The sequence below is a fragment of the Hemitrygon akajei genome, chromosome 25 (assembly GCF_048418815.1).
Source record: "Hemitrygon akajei chromosome 25, sHemAka1.3, whole genome shotgun sequence".
NCBI lineage: Eukaryota > Metazoa > Chordata > Chondrichthyes > Myliobatiformes > Dasyatidae > Hemitrygon > Hemitrygon akajei.
In genome coordinates this window covers 19602224-19621165 of record NC_133148.1, presented here as the reverse complement: position 1 = coordinate 19621165, position 18942 = coordinate 19602224, and the positions used below count along the sequence as shown (strand labels likewise).

The 18942-nt window shown below is 48.3% G+C and overlaps 1 protein-coding gene across 1 annotated transcript in view; it reads left to right on the top strand.

The window, feature by feature from the left end:
• The window catches only part of LOC140716389 (uncharacterized), a 36488-nt gene extending 20085 nt beyond the window's left edge, over positions 1-16403 (top strand). The window contains exon 2 of the mRNA XM_073029069.1: positions 12868-16403. Within this exon, the coding sequence (XP_072885170.1) occupies positions 13110-14594 (1485 nt within the window). The 5' untranslated portion in view covers positions 12868-13109 and the 3' untranslated portion in view covers positions 14595-16403. The remainder of the gene's footprint in view (positions 1-12867) is intronic.
• The last annotated feature ends 2539 nt before the right edge of the window (positions 16404-18942 follow it).

Here is an 18942-nt window from a genome sequence, read left to right as displayed (position 1 = left end):
CTCAGCACCTACCCTGTCAACTCCACTCCGGATCTCAATGAGGTCTGCCCTCAGCACCTACCCTGTCAACTCCATTCCGGATCTCAATGAGGTCTGCCCTCAGCACCTACCCTGTCAACTCCACTCTGGATCTCAATGGGGTCTGCCCTCAGCACCTACCCTGTCAATTCCACTCCGGATCTCAATGAGGTCTGTTCTCAGCACCTACCCTGTTCGTTCCACTCCGGATCTCAATGAGGTCTGTTCTCAGCACCTACCCTGTCAACTCCACTCCGGATCTCAATGAGGTCTGTTCTCAGCACCTACCCTGTCAATTCCACTCCGCATCTCAATGAGGTCTGTTCTCAGCACCTACCCTGTCAATTCCACTCCGGATCTCAATGAGGTCTGTTCTCAGCACCTACCCTGTCAATTCCACTCCAGATCTCAATGGGGTCTGTTCTCAGCACCTACCCTGTCAATTCCACTCCGGATCTCAATGAGGTCTGTTCTCAGCACCTACCCTGTCAACTCCACTCCGGATCTCAATGAGGTCTGCTCTCAGCACCTACCCTGTCAATTCCACTCCGGATCTCAATGAGGTCTGTTCTCAGCACCTACCCTGTCAATTCCACTCCGGATCTCAATGAGGTCTGTTCTCAGCACCTACCCTGTCAATTCCACTCCGGATCTCAATGAGGTCTGCTCCCAGCACCTACCCTGTCAATTCCACTCCGGATCTCAATGAGGTGTCTTCTCAGCACCTACCCTGTCAACTTCACTCCGGATCTCAATGAGGTCTGTTCTCAGCACCTACCTGTCAATTCCACTCCGGATCTCAATGAGGTCTGTTCTCAGCACCTATCCTGTCAATTCCACTCCGGATCTCAATGAGGTCTGTTCTCAGCACCTACCCCGCCAACTCCACTCCGGATCTCAATGAGGTCTGTTCTCAGCACCTGCACTGTCAACTCCACTCCGGATCTCAATGAGGTCTGCCCTCAGCACCTACCCTGTCAACTCCATTCCGGATCTCAATGAGGTCTGCCCTCAGCACCTACCCTGTCAACTCCACTCTGGATCTCAATCGGGTCTGCCCTCAGCACCTACCCTGTCAATTCCACTCCGGATCTCAATGAGGTCTGTTCTCAGCACCTACCCTGTTCATTCCACTCCGGATCTCAATGAGGTGTCTTCTCAGCACCTACCCTGTCAACTTCACTCCGGATCTCAATGAGGTCTGTTCTCAGCACCTACCTGTCAATTCCACTCCCGATCTCAATGAGGTCTGCTCCCAGCACCTACCCTGTCAACTCCACTCCGGATCTCAATGAGGTGTCTTCTCAGCACCTACCCTGTCATTTCCACTCCAGATCTCAATGGGGTCTGTTCTCAGCACCTACCCTGTCAACTCCACTCCGCATCTCAATGAGGTCTGCCCTCAGCACCTACCCTGTCAACTCCACTCTGGATCTCAATGGGGTCTGTTCTCAGCACCTACCCTGTCAATTCCACTCCGGATCTCAATGAGGTCTGTTCTCAGCAGCTACCCTGTCAATTCCACTCCGGATCTCAATGGGGTCTGTTCTCAGCACCTACCCTGTCAATTCCACTCTGGATCTCAATGGGGTCTGCTCTCAGCACCTACCCTGTCAATTCCACTCCGGATCTCAATGAGGTCTGCTCTCAGCACCTACCCTGTCAACTCCACTCCAGATCTCAATGAGGTCTGTTCTCAGCACCTACCCCGCCAACTCCACTCCGGATCTCAATGAGGTCTGTTCTCAGCACCTTCCCTGTCAACTCCACTCCAGATCTCAATGAGGTCTGCCCTCAGCACCTACCCTGTCAACTCCATTCCGGATCTCAATGAGGTCTGCCCTCAGCACCTACCCTGTCAACTCCACTCTGGATCTCAATGGGGTCTGCCCTCAGCACCTACCCTGTCAATTCCACTCCGGATCTCAATGAGGTCTGTTCTCAGCACCTACCCTGTTCATTCCACTCCGGATCTCAATGAGGTCTGTTCTCAGCACCTACCCTGTCAATTCCACTCCGGATCTCAATGAGGTCTGCTCTCAGCACCTACCCTGTCAACTCCACTCTGGATCTCAATGAGGTCTGCTCTCAGCACCTACCCTGTCAATTCCACTCCGGATCTCAATGAGGTCTGCTCTCAGCATCTACCCTGTCAACTCCACTCCAGATCTCAATGAGGTCTGTTCTCAGCACCTACCCTGTCAATTCCACTCCGGATCTCAATGAGGTCTGCTCTCAGCACCTACCCTGTCAACTCCACTCCGGATCTCAATGAGGTCTGCCCTCAGCACCTACCCTGTCAACTCCATTCCGGATCTCAATGAGGTCTGCCCTCAGCACCTACCCTGTCAACTCCACTCTGGATCTCAATGGGGTCTGCCCTCAGCACCTACCCTGTCAATTCCACTCCGGATCTCAATGAGGTCTGTTCTCAGCACCTACCCTGTTCATTCCACTCCGGATCTCAATGAGGTCTGTTCTCAGCACCTACCCTGTCAACTGCACTCCGGATCTCAATGAGGTCTGTTCTCAGCACCTACCCTGTCAATTCCACTCCGCATCTCAATGAGGTCTGTTCTCAGCACCTACCCTGTCAATTCCACTCCGGATCTCAATGAGGTCTGTTCTCAGCACCTACCCTGTCAATTCCACTCCAGATCTCAATGGGGTCTGTTCTCAGCACCTACCCTGTCAATTCCACTCCGGATCTCAATGAGGTCTGTTCTCAGCACCTACCCTGTCAACTCCACTCCGGATCTCAATGAGGTCTGCTCTCAGCACCTACCCTGTCAATTCCACTCCGGATCTCAATGAGGTCTGTTCTCAGCACCTACCCTGTCAATTCCACTCCGGATCTCAATGAGGTCTGTTCTCAGCACCTACCCTGTCAATTCCACTCCGGATCTCAATGAGGTCTGTTCTCAGCACCTACCCTGTCAATTCCACTCCGGATCTCAATGAGGTCTGTTCTCAGCACCTACCCTGCCGATTCCACTCCGGATCTCAATGAGGTCTGTTCTCAGCACCTACCCTGTCGATTCCACTCCGGATCTCAATGAGGTCTGTTCTCAGCACCTACCCTGTCAATTCCACTCCAGATCTCAATGAGGTCTGTTCTCAGCACCTACCCTGTCAATTCCACTCCGGATCTCAATGAGGTCTGTTCTCAGCACCTTCCCTGCCGATTCCACTCCGGATCTCAATGAGGTCTGTTCTCAACACCTACCCTGTCGACTCCACTCCGGATCTCAATGAGGTCTGTTCTCAGCGCCTACCCTGTCGACTCCACTCTGGATCTCAATGAGGTCTGTTCTCAGCACCTACCCTGTCAATTCCACTCCGGATCTCAGTGGGGTCTGTTCTCAGCACCTACCCTGTCAACTCCACTCCGGATCTCAATGGGGTCTGTTCTCAGCACCTACCCTGTCAACTCCACTCCGGATCTCAATGAGGTCTGCTCTCAGCACCTACCCTGTCAATTCCACTCCGGATCTCAATGAGGTCTGTTCTCAGCACCTACCCTGTCAACTCCACTCCGGATCTCAATGAGGTCTGTTCTCAGCACCTACCCTGTCAATTCCACTCCGGATCTCAATGAGGTCTGTTCTCAGCACCTACCCTGTCAATTCCACTCCGGATCTCAATGAGGTCTGTTCTCAGCACCTACCCTGTCAATTCCACTCCGGATCTCAATGAGGTCTGTTCTCAGCACCTACCCTGTCAATTCCACTCCGGATCTCAATGAGGTCTGCTCTCAGCACCTGCCCTGTCAATTCCACTCCGGATCTCAATGAGGTCTGCTCTCAGCACCTGCCCTGTCAATTCCACTCCGGATCTGAATGAGGTGTCTTCTCAGCACCTACCCTGTCAACTCCACTCCGGATCTCAATGAGGTCTGTTCTCAGCACCTATCCTGTCAACTCCACTCCGGATCTCAATGAGGTCTGTTCTCAGCACCTACCCTGTCGATTCCACTCCGGATCTCAATGAGGTCTGTTCTCAGCACCTACCCTGTCAATTCCACTCCAGATCTCAATGAGGTCTGTTCTCAGCACCTACCCTGTCAATTCCACTCCGGATCTCAATGAGGTCTGTTCTCAGCACCTACCCTGTCGACTCCACTCTGGATCTCAATGAGGTCTGTTCTCAGCACCTACCCTGTCAATTCCACTCCAGATCTCAATGAGGTCTGTTCTCAGCACCTACCCTGTCAACTCCACTCCGGATCTCAATGGGGTCTGTTCTCAGCACCTACCCTGTCAACTCCACTCCGGATCTCAATGAGGTCTGCTCTCAGCACCTACCCTGTCAATTCCACTCCGGATCTCAATGAGGTCTGTTCTCAGCACCTACCCTGTCAACTCCACTCCGGATCTCAATGAGGTCTGTTCTCAGCACCTACCCTGTCAATTCCACTCCGGATCTCAATGAGGTCTGTTCTCAGCACCTACCCTGTCAATTCCACTCCGGATCTCAATGAGGTCTGTTCTCAGCACCTGCCCTGTCAATTCCACTCCGGATCTGAATGAGGTCTGTTCTCAGCACCTGCCCTGTCAATTCCACTCCGGATCTCAATGAGGTCTGCTCTCAGCACCTGCCCTGTCAATTCCACTCCGGATCTGAATGAGGTCTGTTCTCAGCACCTACCCTGTCAACTCCACTCCGGATCTCAATGAGGTCTGTTCTCAGCACCTATCCTGTCAACTCCACTCCGGATCTCAATGAGGTCTGTTCTCAGCACCTACCCTGTCAATTCCACTCTGGATCTCAATGAGGACTGTTCTCAGCACCTACCCTGTCAATTCCACTCCGGATCTCAATGAGGTCTGTTCTCAGCACCTACCCTGCCGATTCCACTCCAGATCTCAATGAGGTCTGTTCTCAGCACCTATCCTGTCAATTCCACTCCGGATCTCAATGAGGTCTCTTCTCAGCACCTACCCTGTCAATTCCACTCCGGATCTCAATGTGGTCTGTTCTCAGAACCTACCCTGTCAATTCCACTCCGGATCTCAATGAGGTCTGTTCTCAGCACCTACCCTGTCAATTCCACTCCGGATCTCAATGAGGTCTGCTCCCAGCACCTACCCTGTCAATTCTACTCCGGATCTCAATGAGGTCTGTTCTCAGCACCTACCCTGTCAATTCCACTCCGGATCTCAATGAGGTCTCTTCTCAGCACCTACCCTGTCAATTCCACTCCGGATCTCAATGAGGTCTGTTCTCAGCACCTACCCTGTCAATTCCACTCCGGATCTCAATGAGGTCTGTTCTCAGCACCTACCCTGTCAACTTCACTCCGGATCTCAATGAGGTCTGTTCTCAGCACCTACCCTGACAATTCTACTCCGGATCTCAATGAGGTCTGTTCTCAGCACCTACCCTGTCAATTCCACTCCGGATCTCAATGAGGTCTCTTCTCAGCACCTACCCTGTCAATTCCACTCCGGATCTCAATGAGGTCTGTTCTCAGCACCTACCCTGTCAATTCCACTCCGGATCTCAATGAGGTCTGTTCTCAGCACCTACCCTGTCGATTCCACTCCGGATCTCAATGAGGTCTGTTCTCAGCACCTACCCTGTCAACTCCACTCCGGATCTCAATGAGGTCTGTTCTCAGCACCTACCCTGCCAATTCCACTCCGGATCTCAATGAGGTCTGCTCTCAGCACCTACCCTGTCAATTCCACTCCGGATCTCAATGAGGTCTGTTCTCAGCACCTACCCTGTCAACTCCACTCCGGATCTGAATGAGGTCTGTTCTCAGCACCTACCCTGCCAATTCCACTCCGGATCTCAATGAGGTCTGTTCTCAGCACCTACCCTGTCAATTCCACTCCGGATCTCAATGAGGTCTGTTCTCAGCACCTACCCTGCCAATTCCACTCCGGATCTCAATGAGGTGTTTTCTCAGCACCTACCCTGTCAACTCCACTCCGGATCTCAATGAGGTCTGTTCTCAGCACCTACCCTGCCAATTCCACTCCAGATCTCAATGAGGTCTGCTCTCAGCACCTACCCTGTCCATTCCACTCCGGATCTCAATGAGGTGTCTTCTCAGCACCTACCCTGTCAATTCCACTCCGGATCTCAGTGAGGTCTGTTCTCAGCACCTACCCTGTCAATTCCACTCCGGATCTCAATGAGGTCTCTTCTGAGCACCTACCCTGTCAACTCCACTCCGGATCTCAATGTGGTCTGTTCTCAGCACCTACCCTGTCAATTCCACTCCGGATCTCAATGAGGTCTCTTCTCAGCACCTACCCTGTCAATTCCACTCCGGATCTCAATGAGGTCTGCTCTCAGCACCTGCCCTGTCAATTCCACTCCGGATCTCAATGAGGTCTGTTCTCAGCACCTACCCTGTCAACTCCACTCCGGATCTCAATGCGGTCTGTTCTCAGCACCTATCCTGTCAATTCCACTCCGGATCTCAATGAGGTCTGTTCTCAGCACCTACCCTGTCAACTCCACTCCGGATCTCAATGCGGTCTGTTCTCAGCACCTATCCTGTCAATTCCACTCCGGATCTCAATGAGGTCTCTTCTCAGCACCTACCCTGTCAATTCCACTCCGGATCTCAATGAGGTCTGTTCTCAGCACCTACCCTGTCCATTCCACTCCGGATCTCAATGAGGTCTGCCCTCACTTTTTAAAGTTCCAATGAAAATAGTCCAGTCTCTCCAAAGGACAACCTGCTCATCCCAGTAATCATAATCAAAGAGATTTTGATTATAAGGGCAGGATATTCCTTGTTTCTGCACAGAATATTTCAAATGGCATGTCAGGAAATTGTCATCTTCAGTTACTTTGAAATAAAAATCAATATACTGTTTGTCTTCTCAAACAATGCTGTTCCTGCATGTTCTATGTCATGCCATCCATCACAATAGACTCTTTCTAGGGACCTATATCTATTTCCTTTGTACCATTCAGTGAACATTCTTGTTTTTTTTTACTAATTGCAGAGCTTTTGTCCGCATTAATCTCCATCCTCCACCTGCATGCTCACGTGCACAGACTGCACGTTTTCCTCTCAGCCTGTTTTCCCACCTGGTTCTGTATCACCTCCTTTTCAGCTAAGTTGTGAATGCTAGTTCTGAAGGAGAAGGTACTCAATTCTGATCACAAGACAAAGGAGCAGAAGTAGGCCATTCGGCCCATCGAGTCTGCTCCGCCACTCCAGCATGGGCTAAACTATTCTCCCGACTAGTTCCAATTTCCAGCTTTTTTCCCCATATCCATTGATACCCTGACTAATCAGATACCTGTCAATCTCCTCCTTAAACACCCTCAATGATTTGGCCTCCACAGCTGTATGTGGCAACGAATTCCATAAATCCACGACCCTCTGGCTAAAAAAATTTCTCCTCATCTCTGTTTTAAACGGGTACCCTCTAATTCTAAGACTGTGACCTCTTGTCCTGGACTCACCCACCAAGGGAAACAGCCTTTCCATATCTACTCTGTCCAACCCTTTCAACAATCAAAATGTTTGTATGAGATCCCCTCTCATTCTTCTATACTCTAATGAATACAATCCAAGAGCTGACAAACGCTCCTCATATGTTAGCCCCTGCATTCCAGGAATCATCCTCGTGAATCTTCTCTGAACTCTCTCCAACATCAGCACATCCTTTCTAAGATAGGGGGTCCAGAACTGCACACAGTATTCCAAATGAGGTCTCACCAGTGCCCCATAGAGCCTCATCAATACCTCCCTACTCTTGAACACTATTCCTCTTGAAATGAATGCCAACATAGCATTCGCTTTCCTTACTGCCGTTCCAACCTGGTGGCTAACCTTTAGGGTATCCTGCACTAGGACCCCCAAGTCCCTTTGCACTTCTGATTTTTGAATACCTGACTCGTTCCACTGAAATGAAAAATACTCATTAATTCCTACTCCCTGTTCCGGATCCTCACCTTGGATAGAATCGTAGAAAAGTACAGCACAGAAACAGGCCCCTCTAGTCCATGTCGATACCTACTGCCATCAACCTGTACCTAGAGCATAGCCCTCCATACACCTACCATTCATGTACCTATCCAGACTTCCCTTAACATTGACCTTGACCTTGCATTCACCACCAGCTTATTCCACACACACACACACATGACCCTCTGAAGAAGTTTCCCCTTGTGTTCCCCTTCAACATCTCATCTTTCACCCTTAACACATGACCTCTAGTTGTAGTCACACCCAATGACAGCAGAATGAGCCTGTTTGCATTTACCCTATCTACATCCCTCATAATTTTGTCAACCTCTGTCAAATCTCCTCTCAATCTAATATATTCCAAGGAATAAAATCCTAACCTATTCAATCTTTCCATTTAACTCCGGTCCTCCAGACCCGGCAACATCCTTGTAAATTTTCTCTGTGTTCTTTCAACCTTATTTACATCTTTCCTCCAAATTAGACCTCACCAATGTCGTACACAACTTCAACATATCACCCTGTTTCCTGTACTCGGTACTTTGATTTATGAAAGCAAATATGCTAAAAGCTTTCTTTACGACCCTATCAACCTGTGACGCCGCTTTCAATGAATTGTGGACCTGTATTCCCAGATCCCTCTGTTCTACCACACTCCTCAGTGCCCCACCGTTCACTGGGTAAGACCCACCCTGAGCAGCACCTCATTGTCTGCATTAAATTCCATCTGCCATTTCTCAGCCCACTTTTCCAGCTGATCCAGATCCTGCTGCAGGCCGTGTTAGACTTCGTCACTGCCCACTACATGCCCAATCTTCAGATTCAGATTCAGTTTATTGTCACTTAGAAACCACAAATGCAATGCAGTTAAAAAATGAGACAACGTTCCCCCAGAATGATATCACAAAAGCACACGACAAAACAGACTACGCCAGAAGATCCACATAATGCTTGGTGTCATGCACAAATTTACTGATCCACTTATCCACATTATCATCCAGGTCATTGGATATAGATGACAACCAACCGATCTCGGCAGCACGCCGATAGTCACAGGCCACCAGTCAGAGAGACAACCATTTATTACCACTTCTCCCACAAAGCCAATGTCTAATCCAATTTTCTACCTCATCTCGGATGCTAAGCAATTGAACCTTCTTCACCACCCTCTCATGTGGGACCTTGTCAAATGCTTTGCTAAAGTCAATGCAGACAACATCCACTGCCTTGCCTTCATCAACTTCCCTGGTACTCTCGACCTACCACGCACGAAACCATGCTGACTATCCGTAATCCATGTCTACCTAAGTACTCATAAATTCAGTCTCTTAGATTACTTTCCCGCTACTGATGCCAGGCTCACTGGTTTAATCTTTTTTCTCCAGTTCTGATGAAGGGTCTTGGCCAAAACATCATCGACTGTTTGCTTTTTTCCACAATTGCTGCCCGGCCTGCTGAGTTCCTCCAGCATTTTGTGTGTGTCGCCTGGCTTATAATTCCCTTGTTTATCTTTAGAGCTTTTCTTAATCTGTTCATTGCATCTATTGTCACTTTCCTCCCATTTCCAACCTACATTTTCCCCCTTGGTGACGTTGGTAACAAACACAATGTCCACTTGTACAGGAGCACTGCTGATTCTTTCCTTTCCCTCTCCCAGTCTCCCCCCACCCTTTCCCGTTCCTTCCCCCCCTCCTTTTTCCCTCTCTTTCCTCTCCCCACTCCTCCCCCCTGCCCGATCTTTCTCAGATCATCTGTTGTTGAAACTCATGCCTGACTGTTCTCAAAACTCTGCTGTCAATTCCTCAAGTTGTAGCATGTCTCCTATAGCCATTACTTGCTGCATGTTTGTGCTTGCTGGTTCGTATTGGCTCCCATGATAACAGAGACAGACAGCACTGCATCTCCAGCTGAGCAAGTCTCCCTTATACCCACAGTGGTGAGAAACCAACAACAAAACTTGCAGCAGTTTGTAGGATACTGAACGATTGCCAAAAAGGCACACATCAACTGCACTTCAATGGAAATTCTGTTCTTTTAAAAGTTTTGGTCACCTAATTACAGGAAGGATATTAATAAGGTTGAAAGAGTGCAGAGAAGGTTTACAAGGATGTTGCCGGGACTTGAGAAACTGAGTTACAGAGAAAGGTTGAATAGGTTAGGACATATATGTCAAACTCAAGGCCCGCGGGCCAAAGATAATTTGGCCCGCGAGATAATATCTAATTACTATTAAAGCTGGCCCCAGTAATCGAAGTGCCTATGGCGTATGATATGGCTAATGCTGAGTTTATTCAGGTACCAGGTTTTCAGGGTTTTTAGTGTTTATTCGGCAGTCTTGCTCGGCAGTCTTCTTCATAAGAAACGGAATTTGTAAAGTGAAACACTTTGTAGTTATAGCAGAGACTGAGACACATGAGAGCAGGCTGAAAAAACGGAGGCAATGAAAGCTGCGTTCGCACGCGTCCGACTGATCCGGCCCGCATGAAGCTGCATTTTGCTCAATCCGGCCCGTGACCTAAAATGAGTTTGACACCGCTGGGTTAGGACTTTATTCCCTGGAGCGTAGGAGAATGGGGGGAGATTTGATAGAGGTATATAAAATTATGATGAGTATAGACAGAGTGAATGCACTGAGGCCAGGGGAGAAAAAAAAACAGAGGTCATGGGTTAAGGGTGAAGGGGGAAAAGTTTAAAGGGAACATTAATAGGGGCTTCTTCACACAGAGAGTGGTGGGAGTGTGGAATGAGCTTCCAGATGAAGTGATAAATGCGGGCTCACTTTTAACATCTAAAAAAAAATTGGACAGGTACATGGATGAGAGGGGTATGGAGGGATACGGTCCAGGTGCAGGTCAGTGGGACTAGGCAGAAAAATGGTTTGGCACAGCCAAGAAGGGCCAAAAGGCCTGTTTCTGCACTGTAATGTTCTACGGTTCTAAAGTGAAACTGGATTGCATTTTTAACATGAGATCAACGTATTTCACAAAAATGTAAAATATTAAACTCCTGCCTAATTGTAAGGAGTCCTCACTATCAGCAAAACAACCCATTATTGCAAGAGCAGACCTTGTTCAATCTCAGATGTGATTACCTTGAGAAGTAACTGCAGAATCTAACCCCAGTAATCAGATCTGATAGCTGATATTCTTACAAAGCAAAGGGAGCATGGAATCCCTGCCCCGAGAAGGAGCAGGCTAACAGTCTTTCTGTGGAATGAATCCACTGCTATTTCTGCAGATGGGATAGCTGAGTAAATCCCTCCCCACACAGAACAAGCAGTATGCACTCGCTGGTAATCGCTTTGCACATCAGCAAGTGAATGCTATCTCCCGGTGAAAGATCAGCACACCTGGAAGAATAAAAGAACGAGTCCATTCATGGCTTTTCTGTAGCGTGACTGAAATTAACTTCCATATTTGATGGACATCCTTAGCCATAGATCTCAAGTTGCAAAGTTGTGTTGCCTGTTACCTAAGTGGACAGATGCTCAGTTGAACTATCGCCTGGACTTAGAACAAGAGAACTGTCCCTCCCTGCTGTGCTTGGAGCTCTTTGCTTCCATGTAGGGTGCCACGGTAGTGTAGCAGTTACACTGATGCTATTACAGCTCGGAGCGTCAAAGTTCAGAGTTCAATAATGGCGTCATTTGTAAGGAATCTGTACATCCTCCCTGTGGAGTGAGTGGGTTTTCTCCGGGTCCTCCGATTCCTTCCACAGTCCAAGGATGTACGGTTAGTAGGTTGATTGGTCATTGTAAATTGTCCCGTGCTTAGGCTAGGGTTAAATCAGGGGTTGCCGGGCAGTGCAATCAGAGGGCCTATTCCGCACTGTATCGCTAAATAAGTTCGAAGGTCAGTAATATGAGCAAAGATTGAGGATTGATTCAAGGATACAAAACTTGGAATAATTGGCTTGTTTTAGGCAAGCTGGTATTAACTCGCTACAGGGATCTGTCCTAGTTCCTAACTTACAACCAACAGTTAAAGAGAAATCCATTACATTGAGGTCTGCTGAAGTTGCAGGGTGGTGGAAATGCTTGCAGGGTCTTCAAAAGCCATTAAGAGGGTGCAGAGTGACACTCATGGGTTAAGCAATTGAGAGGATAGTATCTCAAGCAAATGTCTACGTATCCATTCGGTAAGTGGAAAAACAATTTCCCCCTAAGCGTGGAAAAGGGTAAATTTAACCTGCATAGCAAACTTGTTGTGGTATCTGACTAGACACAAGTTTACCATGTAGAGGGACAGCAGAGAATCATGTTGGTTAGTCTTTATAACAGGAATACAAAAGCAAGGTAGTCAAAATATGGCACAAGAGAATTTTGCACTTGATGTATTTTTATGGGTTTCAAAAAACATTCGACAATGTTCTGCATGGAGAAATAAAGAAGGAAGCCCACGCCCAAGAGATCTGAGGGCAAGTGACAAGCTGGTGGGAGAACGCTAGGAGCTTTAGTCGCGACAAGGCTGTGACGCGTGGGAATGGTCTGTGGTTGCTTTACAGTCACCTGCAAGAACCTTGGCAGTGCAGCCACAGTTGACGTATAGAAAGCACGAGAATGAACCTCTGCGTATCTAGCTCCCACAAACCATAGTGTCATAATGAACTGATGGACTGATTTATTGATGTTGATTGACAGTTAGCATCGTGGAGAAAGCTCCTTCTCTTCAGTAGAAACCAGGAAGTCTCCTCAGTCCTGTCTGAGAGAGCGGACCTGGGTTGTAGATTGTTCTGAAATATGTCACCTACAACAGTACCACACTGGGGCAACTGTTGGCACATTTCTGTTTGGGTCCTTGTGATTCAGAGGCAAGGGTTTCAATTGTCACGGTTGCTTAGGGAGACCAGAGTTAACTTCACTAAATCTCGATCGGTTTCATGATGATGACTTTTGTAAACTACTTTTACAGGGCACTGGAAGGAACGATTTCCAGACTGGATCCAAAAAAAAAGCATCAGGCTCCAGCAGAATCATTCAGCACATCATGAGAGGGCAGAGCTTCCGAGCAAAGAGGCGAGACTCGCACCCGAGTGGAAACATTCTGCAGCACTGATTGTGGAAAGAGTTTAGATCATTCCACAGTCAAAGAAAGGCCTTAGCTAAACACTTGTCCACGCATGTTGAAGATTTGATCGGAAAATCTGCGGGTTGATGACAGTTGGAGCCAGATCGTTTGCCAAAATATTTTGCAACCCACTGAGGAGAGAATTTACTTGTTTTGTATTTAGCAAGGGGTGTTTTCATTTACCCTTCAGCTCAAAACACTATTTCTTCATGCCAATGGAACCATTTCAGTATTCCATTTGTGGGAAACAGTACAGGCAATCCAGTACCCTGATTACACATGAGGAAAGTTACAACGACGAGAGGTCGTTCAGCTACTCTGAGAACGGGAAGAGATTCACTCCTTCCTCCCAGCTGATGACACACCATCAAATTCACACCAGGGAGAGGCCATTTATCTGCTCGGAGTGCGGAAAGGGATTCAGTCGATCGTCCCACCTAATGAGACACCAGCAAGTCCACACCGGAGAGAGGCCATTCACCTGCTCCGAGTGCGGAAAGGGATTCACTCAGTCGTCCAACTTGATGACGCACCAGCGAATTCACACCGGGGAAAGGCCATTCACATGCTCCAACTGTGGGAAGGGATTCAGTCGATTATCCAGTTTGATAACACACCATCGGGTTCACACCGGGGAGAGGCCGTTCACCTGCTCCGTGTGTGGGAAGGGGTTCACTCAGTCATCCAGCCTGGTGATACATCAGCGGGTTCACACCGGGGAAAGGCAGTACATCTGCTTGAAGTGCGGCAAAGGATTCTGTCTGTCGTCACACTTACTGAGACACCAGCGAGTTCACACCGGGGAGAGGCCGTTCACCTGCTCCGAGTGCGGGAAGGGGTTCACTCAGTCGTCCAGCCTAATGACACACCAGCGAGTTCACACCGGGGAGCGACCGTTTACTTGCACTGACTGCGAGAAGAGATTCAGTCGATTGTCCAGCCTGGTAACACACCAGCGGGTTCACACTGGGGAGAGGCCGTTCACCTGCACCGAGTGTGGGAGAGGATTCACGCAGTCGTCCAGCCTGGTCACACACCAGCGGGTTCACACTGGGGAGAGGCAGTTCGTCTGCTCCGTATGCGGGAAGGGGTTCAGCCGGTCGTCCCACCTGCTGCGGCACCAGCGAATCCACACCGGAGAGAGGCCGTACACCTGCTCGGAGTGTGGGAAGGGATTCACTCGGTCGTCTCATCTGCAGAGACACCAACGAGTTCACACCGGGGAGCAGCCGTTCATCTGCTCCGAGTGTGGGAAGGGATTCACGCAGTCCTCCAACCTGATGATACACCAACGCGTCCACACAGGAGAGAGGCCGTTCACCTGCACCAAATGTGATAAAAGGTTTCAAGATTCCTCTTACTTGCTGAGGCACCAGCGCATCCACACGGGGGAGAGGCCGTTCGTCTGCACTGAGTGCGGGAAGGGCTTCACTCAGTCATCTGCCCTCGCCAGACACCAGAGGGTCCACACTGGGGAGAGACCGTTCACCTGCTCCCAGTGTGGGAAGGGATTTGCGCTGTCCTCCCACCTGCTGAGGCACCAGCGAGTTCACAATGGGGAGAATGTCTAAACATTGCTGGATATGAAACATTACATCTGCAATTACTGCTGCTGCTAATCACCGGCTGGAGTACACCCTGTTACTGGGCACTGGGTTTAATTCTATTGAAGCTAATGACCCAATAACTGCATAGTTTATCGTTATAGATTTACGGTAAATACATCGGTCTCTTTTAAACACTCTGTACAGTAATTCCTGAACTTATGAAAGGGCTGTGTTTCAGGAAAATGTTTCTTTAAGGGTAAGGGCTGGGGGAAATTCACTTCTTACAGACAGGCAGATGAACTATTCATTATGACAAAAAAATTGCCTCGTAAATCAAAGACTTGTACCCAAAGAGTCAAAGGCATTATGGCAAAGTTTGCAAATCAGATGTTCATAGGTTGAGGAATTACTGTATATCAAGTTTTCCATGTGTCTAGAATATGCAGTAGAAGGACAGCTGGCTCGGTCAGTTTCTGTGTTTCACGCCAGCCATCTCACTGCTGGAATGTGCTTATATTTTTGCCTCCTCTATGTCCATTCAGCTTCCCTTTAAACACATCCACACCCTGTTGCACAACACTGGGCTTGTAGGAAAGGTCTGTTCTGTTTGATATTCATTCGGGACGCTAATTGCCCCACAACTCCACGACCTGGAATCCTGCGTACACCACCGTGCGAGGAGCAGCGAAGGCAGGAGAGTGGAGTTGAGCGGAATAATAAATCAGCTGCCGGTGGGCTAAGAGGCCCAGTTCTGCTCCTACGTCCCATTCTTTCCAGGCAGGTGAGCAGCAGGAATGCAATGGAGGCCGCAGCAGCACCCCCTCCTGCTGCCACCCGGGGCAGGACTGTGTCCGTGGGACCCACCCAGGACCTGATACTCAGGAAGCATGGTCCGATCTCAAAGCTGAAAGTAAATTTATTATTGAAGTACACACATGGCACATTGTACAACCATTTTCTTGTGGGCATACTCAATAAATCCTTAACCGTAATAGAATCAATGTGAGAGTGCATAAATGGGGCAGGCAACCAGTGCGCAAAAGACAACAAATTAAACAAATGCAACAAAGAAAACAATAATAAGTAAGTACACGATAAATAGGGAATATGAGATGAAGAGTCCCTGAAAGTGAGTCTACAGATTGTGGGGATAATTTAGTGATGGGGTAAGTGAAGTTATCGCCTCTGGTTCAAGAGCCCGATGGTTGCGGGGTAATAACTGTTCCTGAACCTGGTGGTGTGAGTCTTGAGGCTCCTGTACCTCCTTCCTGATGACAGTAGTGAGAAGAGGGCATGGCCTGGGTGGTGAGGGTCTGTGATGATGGATGCTGGAAATCCAGATCCACTGCTACATCCAGCCCTGTTCTAGTAGACACATCTTTGTCTTTATCAGAATTGGACACAGTGATGCAGCTATATATCCCTCCCCCTCCTGTCTTCTCCTATCATTTCAGATCTCTCCCTCCCCCTCCCACTTTCAAATCTCTTACTATCTTTTCTTCCAGTTAGTCCTGACGAAGGGTCTCGGCCCGAAACGTCGACAGTGCTTCTCCCTATAGATGCTGCCTGGCCTGCTGCGTTCCACCAGCATTTTGTGTGTGTTGATACAAGTCCATTGTTGCAATGTAAAATGATGAGGGGTATAGATGGTAGAAAACATCCCCCCATAACCGAGGTGGATAACATTATAGGGCATAGGTTAGGGGAAGGGGGCAGAGGCCTCGAAGGGATCCGGAAAACAGCTTTTTCACTGGAGGGTGGTTGGAATCTGAAACACGCTGACAGGTGAGTGGTGAATGCAGGTATTCTCAATGTTTTAGATCTATTTAGAATAACACTTAAATTGCCAAATGATAATAAACCTGTTTTTAATGCTGTGCGTCTCCAGTAGTGGTGCTGTGGTCATGGAAGTAAGTTTGTAACACTGCAGTACGGATCTGTTACCGGGTAATACTGGAGCACTGTGCTAACGGGCACGGGCCCATCGCCATTTTCACTGGGTTAAACCAGTTTCCCAGGTAGCTGGGAAGCAGAGCCCCAGGTCAATGTGAAGGATCAGACAGGAAGGTATTGAAGGGCAAAAATCAAAACAACAGGTACGATGGGTGGATAATTTGAAGTGAGTATATTTTAATGCTGAGTGTTATTGGTAATGGTGAAGAACTTGGAGCAAGGGGCAGTACGTGGAACCACAATGTTGTAAGTATTACCGAAACTTGGTCGAGGGGGAGAAATGGGTGATTAATGCATCAGGTTTTCAATTTTTTAGCAATAATAGAGAAGGAGGCAAAAGAGGGGGCTACTAATCAGGGACAGTATCTCAGCTGCACTCAAGGGAGAGTTCGAACACAGAGTCCATTTGGGTAGAACTCAGGAATAGGAAGGATGCAATCACATTGATAGGATTGTACTATAGTAACCTCCCACCGCCCCCAATAGCTACCGGGACATTGAGAAACAGACATGTAATCAGATTAAGAGAATGTGTCGAAATAATAGGGTTGTTGTCGTGGGAGATTTCCCCAATATAAACCAGGACCTTCTTAGTGCAAAGGGTAGAGACGGGGCAGAATTTGTTAAGGAGGATCAATATGTGGACAGTCCAACAAGAGGAGGGGCTGTACTGGATGTGGTGTTGGTTAACGAGCTTTTGGCAAAGTGACTGACCTTTCAGTGGGTGAGCGGCAAAGGAGCACTGAGCTCAACTCCTTAACTTTCGAGCTAGCTATGGATAAGGAAAGGTATAGTCCTTGCAGGAGGGTTTTAAACTGGAGTAGGGCAAATCACAAGGGCATCGGGCAGGAACGAAGAGGAATGAACTGGGACCCTTTTTTCTGGCAAGTCCACATCAGCCACGTGGAAAGCGTTTAACGGTCAATTGCACAGAGTACAGGAAAAGTACTTTGCTGTTAGAAGGAAGGATGAAGATGGAAAGATAAGAGAATCTTGAATGCCCTGAGATGTGATGAATTTAGTCAAGAAGAAAAGGGAAAAGTAGGCAAAGCTTCAGAAGTTAGGATCAAATAGAGCACACGAGGAGCACAGAGGATTGGTGGGAGGCTAATGTACCTCCATTTGAGAAGGGAAAACTCTGGGCACTATAGACAGTGAGGCTCACGTCAGTTGTAGGGAAATTCCTGAAGAAAATTCTTAGGGATAGGATACATGAGCATTTGGAAACCCATGGCCTGATTAGAGAGAGCCAGCAGGGCTTTGTGCAGTGCAGATCGTGTCTTACCAAGTTGATTGAGATTTTTGACAAGGTGATGAGACAGATTGATAAAGGTAGAGCAGTGGATGTTGCCTACAAGGGTTTTAGAAAAGCATTTGACAAAGTCACTCATGGGAGGCTAGTCCAGAAGATTTAAGACGCCTGGGGTCCATGGTGAATTGGATGTTTGGATTCAGAAGTGGCTTGTGCGTACAAGACAGAGGGTAATGGGTGAAGGGACTTACTTGAGCTGGTAATTAGAGGAGTTCTGCGGAGATCTGTTCTGGGACCTCTGCTGTTTGTGGTGTATATTATTGACCTCGATGAAAGTGTAGATGAGTGGGTTAGTAAGTTTGTGGATGATACCAAGATTTGTGGAGTCGTGGACAGTGTAGAAGACTGGCAAAGAATACAGTGCGATACAGATCAGTTGCAGATATGGGCAGAGAAATGGCAGATGGAGTTTAACCCAGATAAATGCAAGGTGTTGCACTTTAGTAGGGTAAATGCAAGGACACAGTACACTGTTAAGGGCAAGACCATTAAAAGGTGCTGCTGAGCAGAGAGATCTTGGGTTCCAAGTTCATAGCTTCATGAAGGTGGCTACCCTGGTTGATTGGGTGGTTGTGGCAGCTTCTGGAATGCTTGCTTTTATTAGTCAAGGCATTGAGTTCAAACGTCAAGAGGTTATGTTGCAACTTTATAAAGCTCTGGTGAGGCCACATCTGGAGTATTTCACACAGTTCTGGTCACCCCACTGTAGGAAGGACGTCGGGGCTTTGGAGAGGGAGCAGAAGAGGTTCACCAGGATGTCGCCTGGTTTAGAGGGCATGTGCTATCACAAGAGGCCGGGTAAACTCGGGTTGGTTTTCTCTGGAGCAGACAGGGAGTATCTTTTTCTCAGGGTAAAATATCTAATACCGGAGAGCACGCGTTGAAGGTAAGGGGACAGGTTCAAAGAGGATGTGAGGGGCAAGAGTGATGGATGCCTGGAATGCGCTAGAGGCAAATATACTGTATCAGAGGCTTCTGAGAAATGTTTGGTTGGGCACATGGACGTGAGGAAGATGGAGGGATATGGACATTGTGTAGGTAGGAGCGATGAGTGTTTTGGGGGTCTCTGATTTACTGTTTAAGCTGGTTCAGCTCAACCTTGTTGGC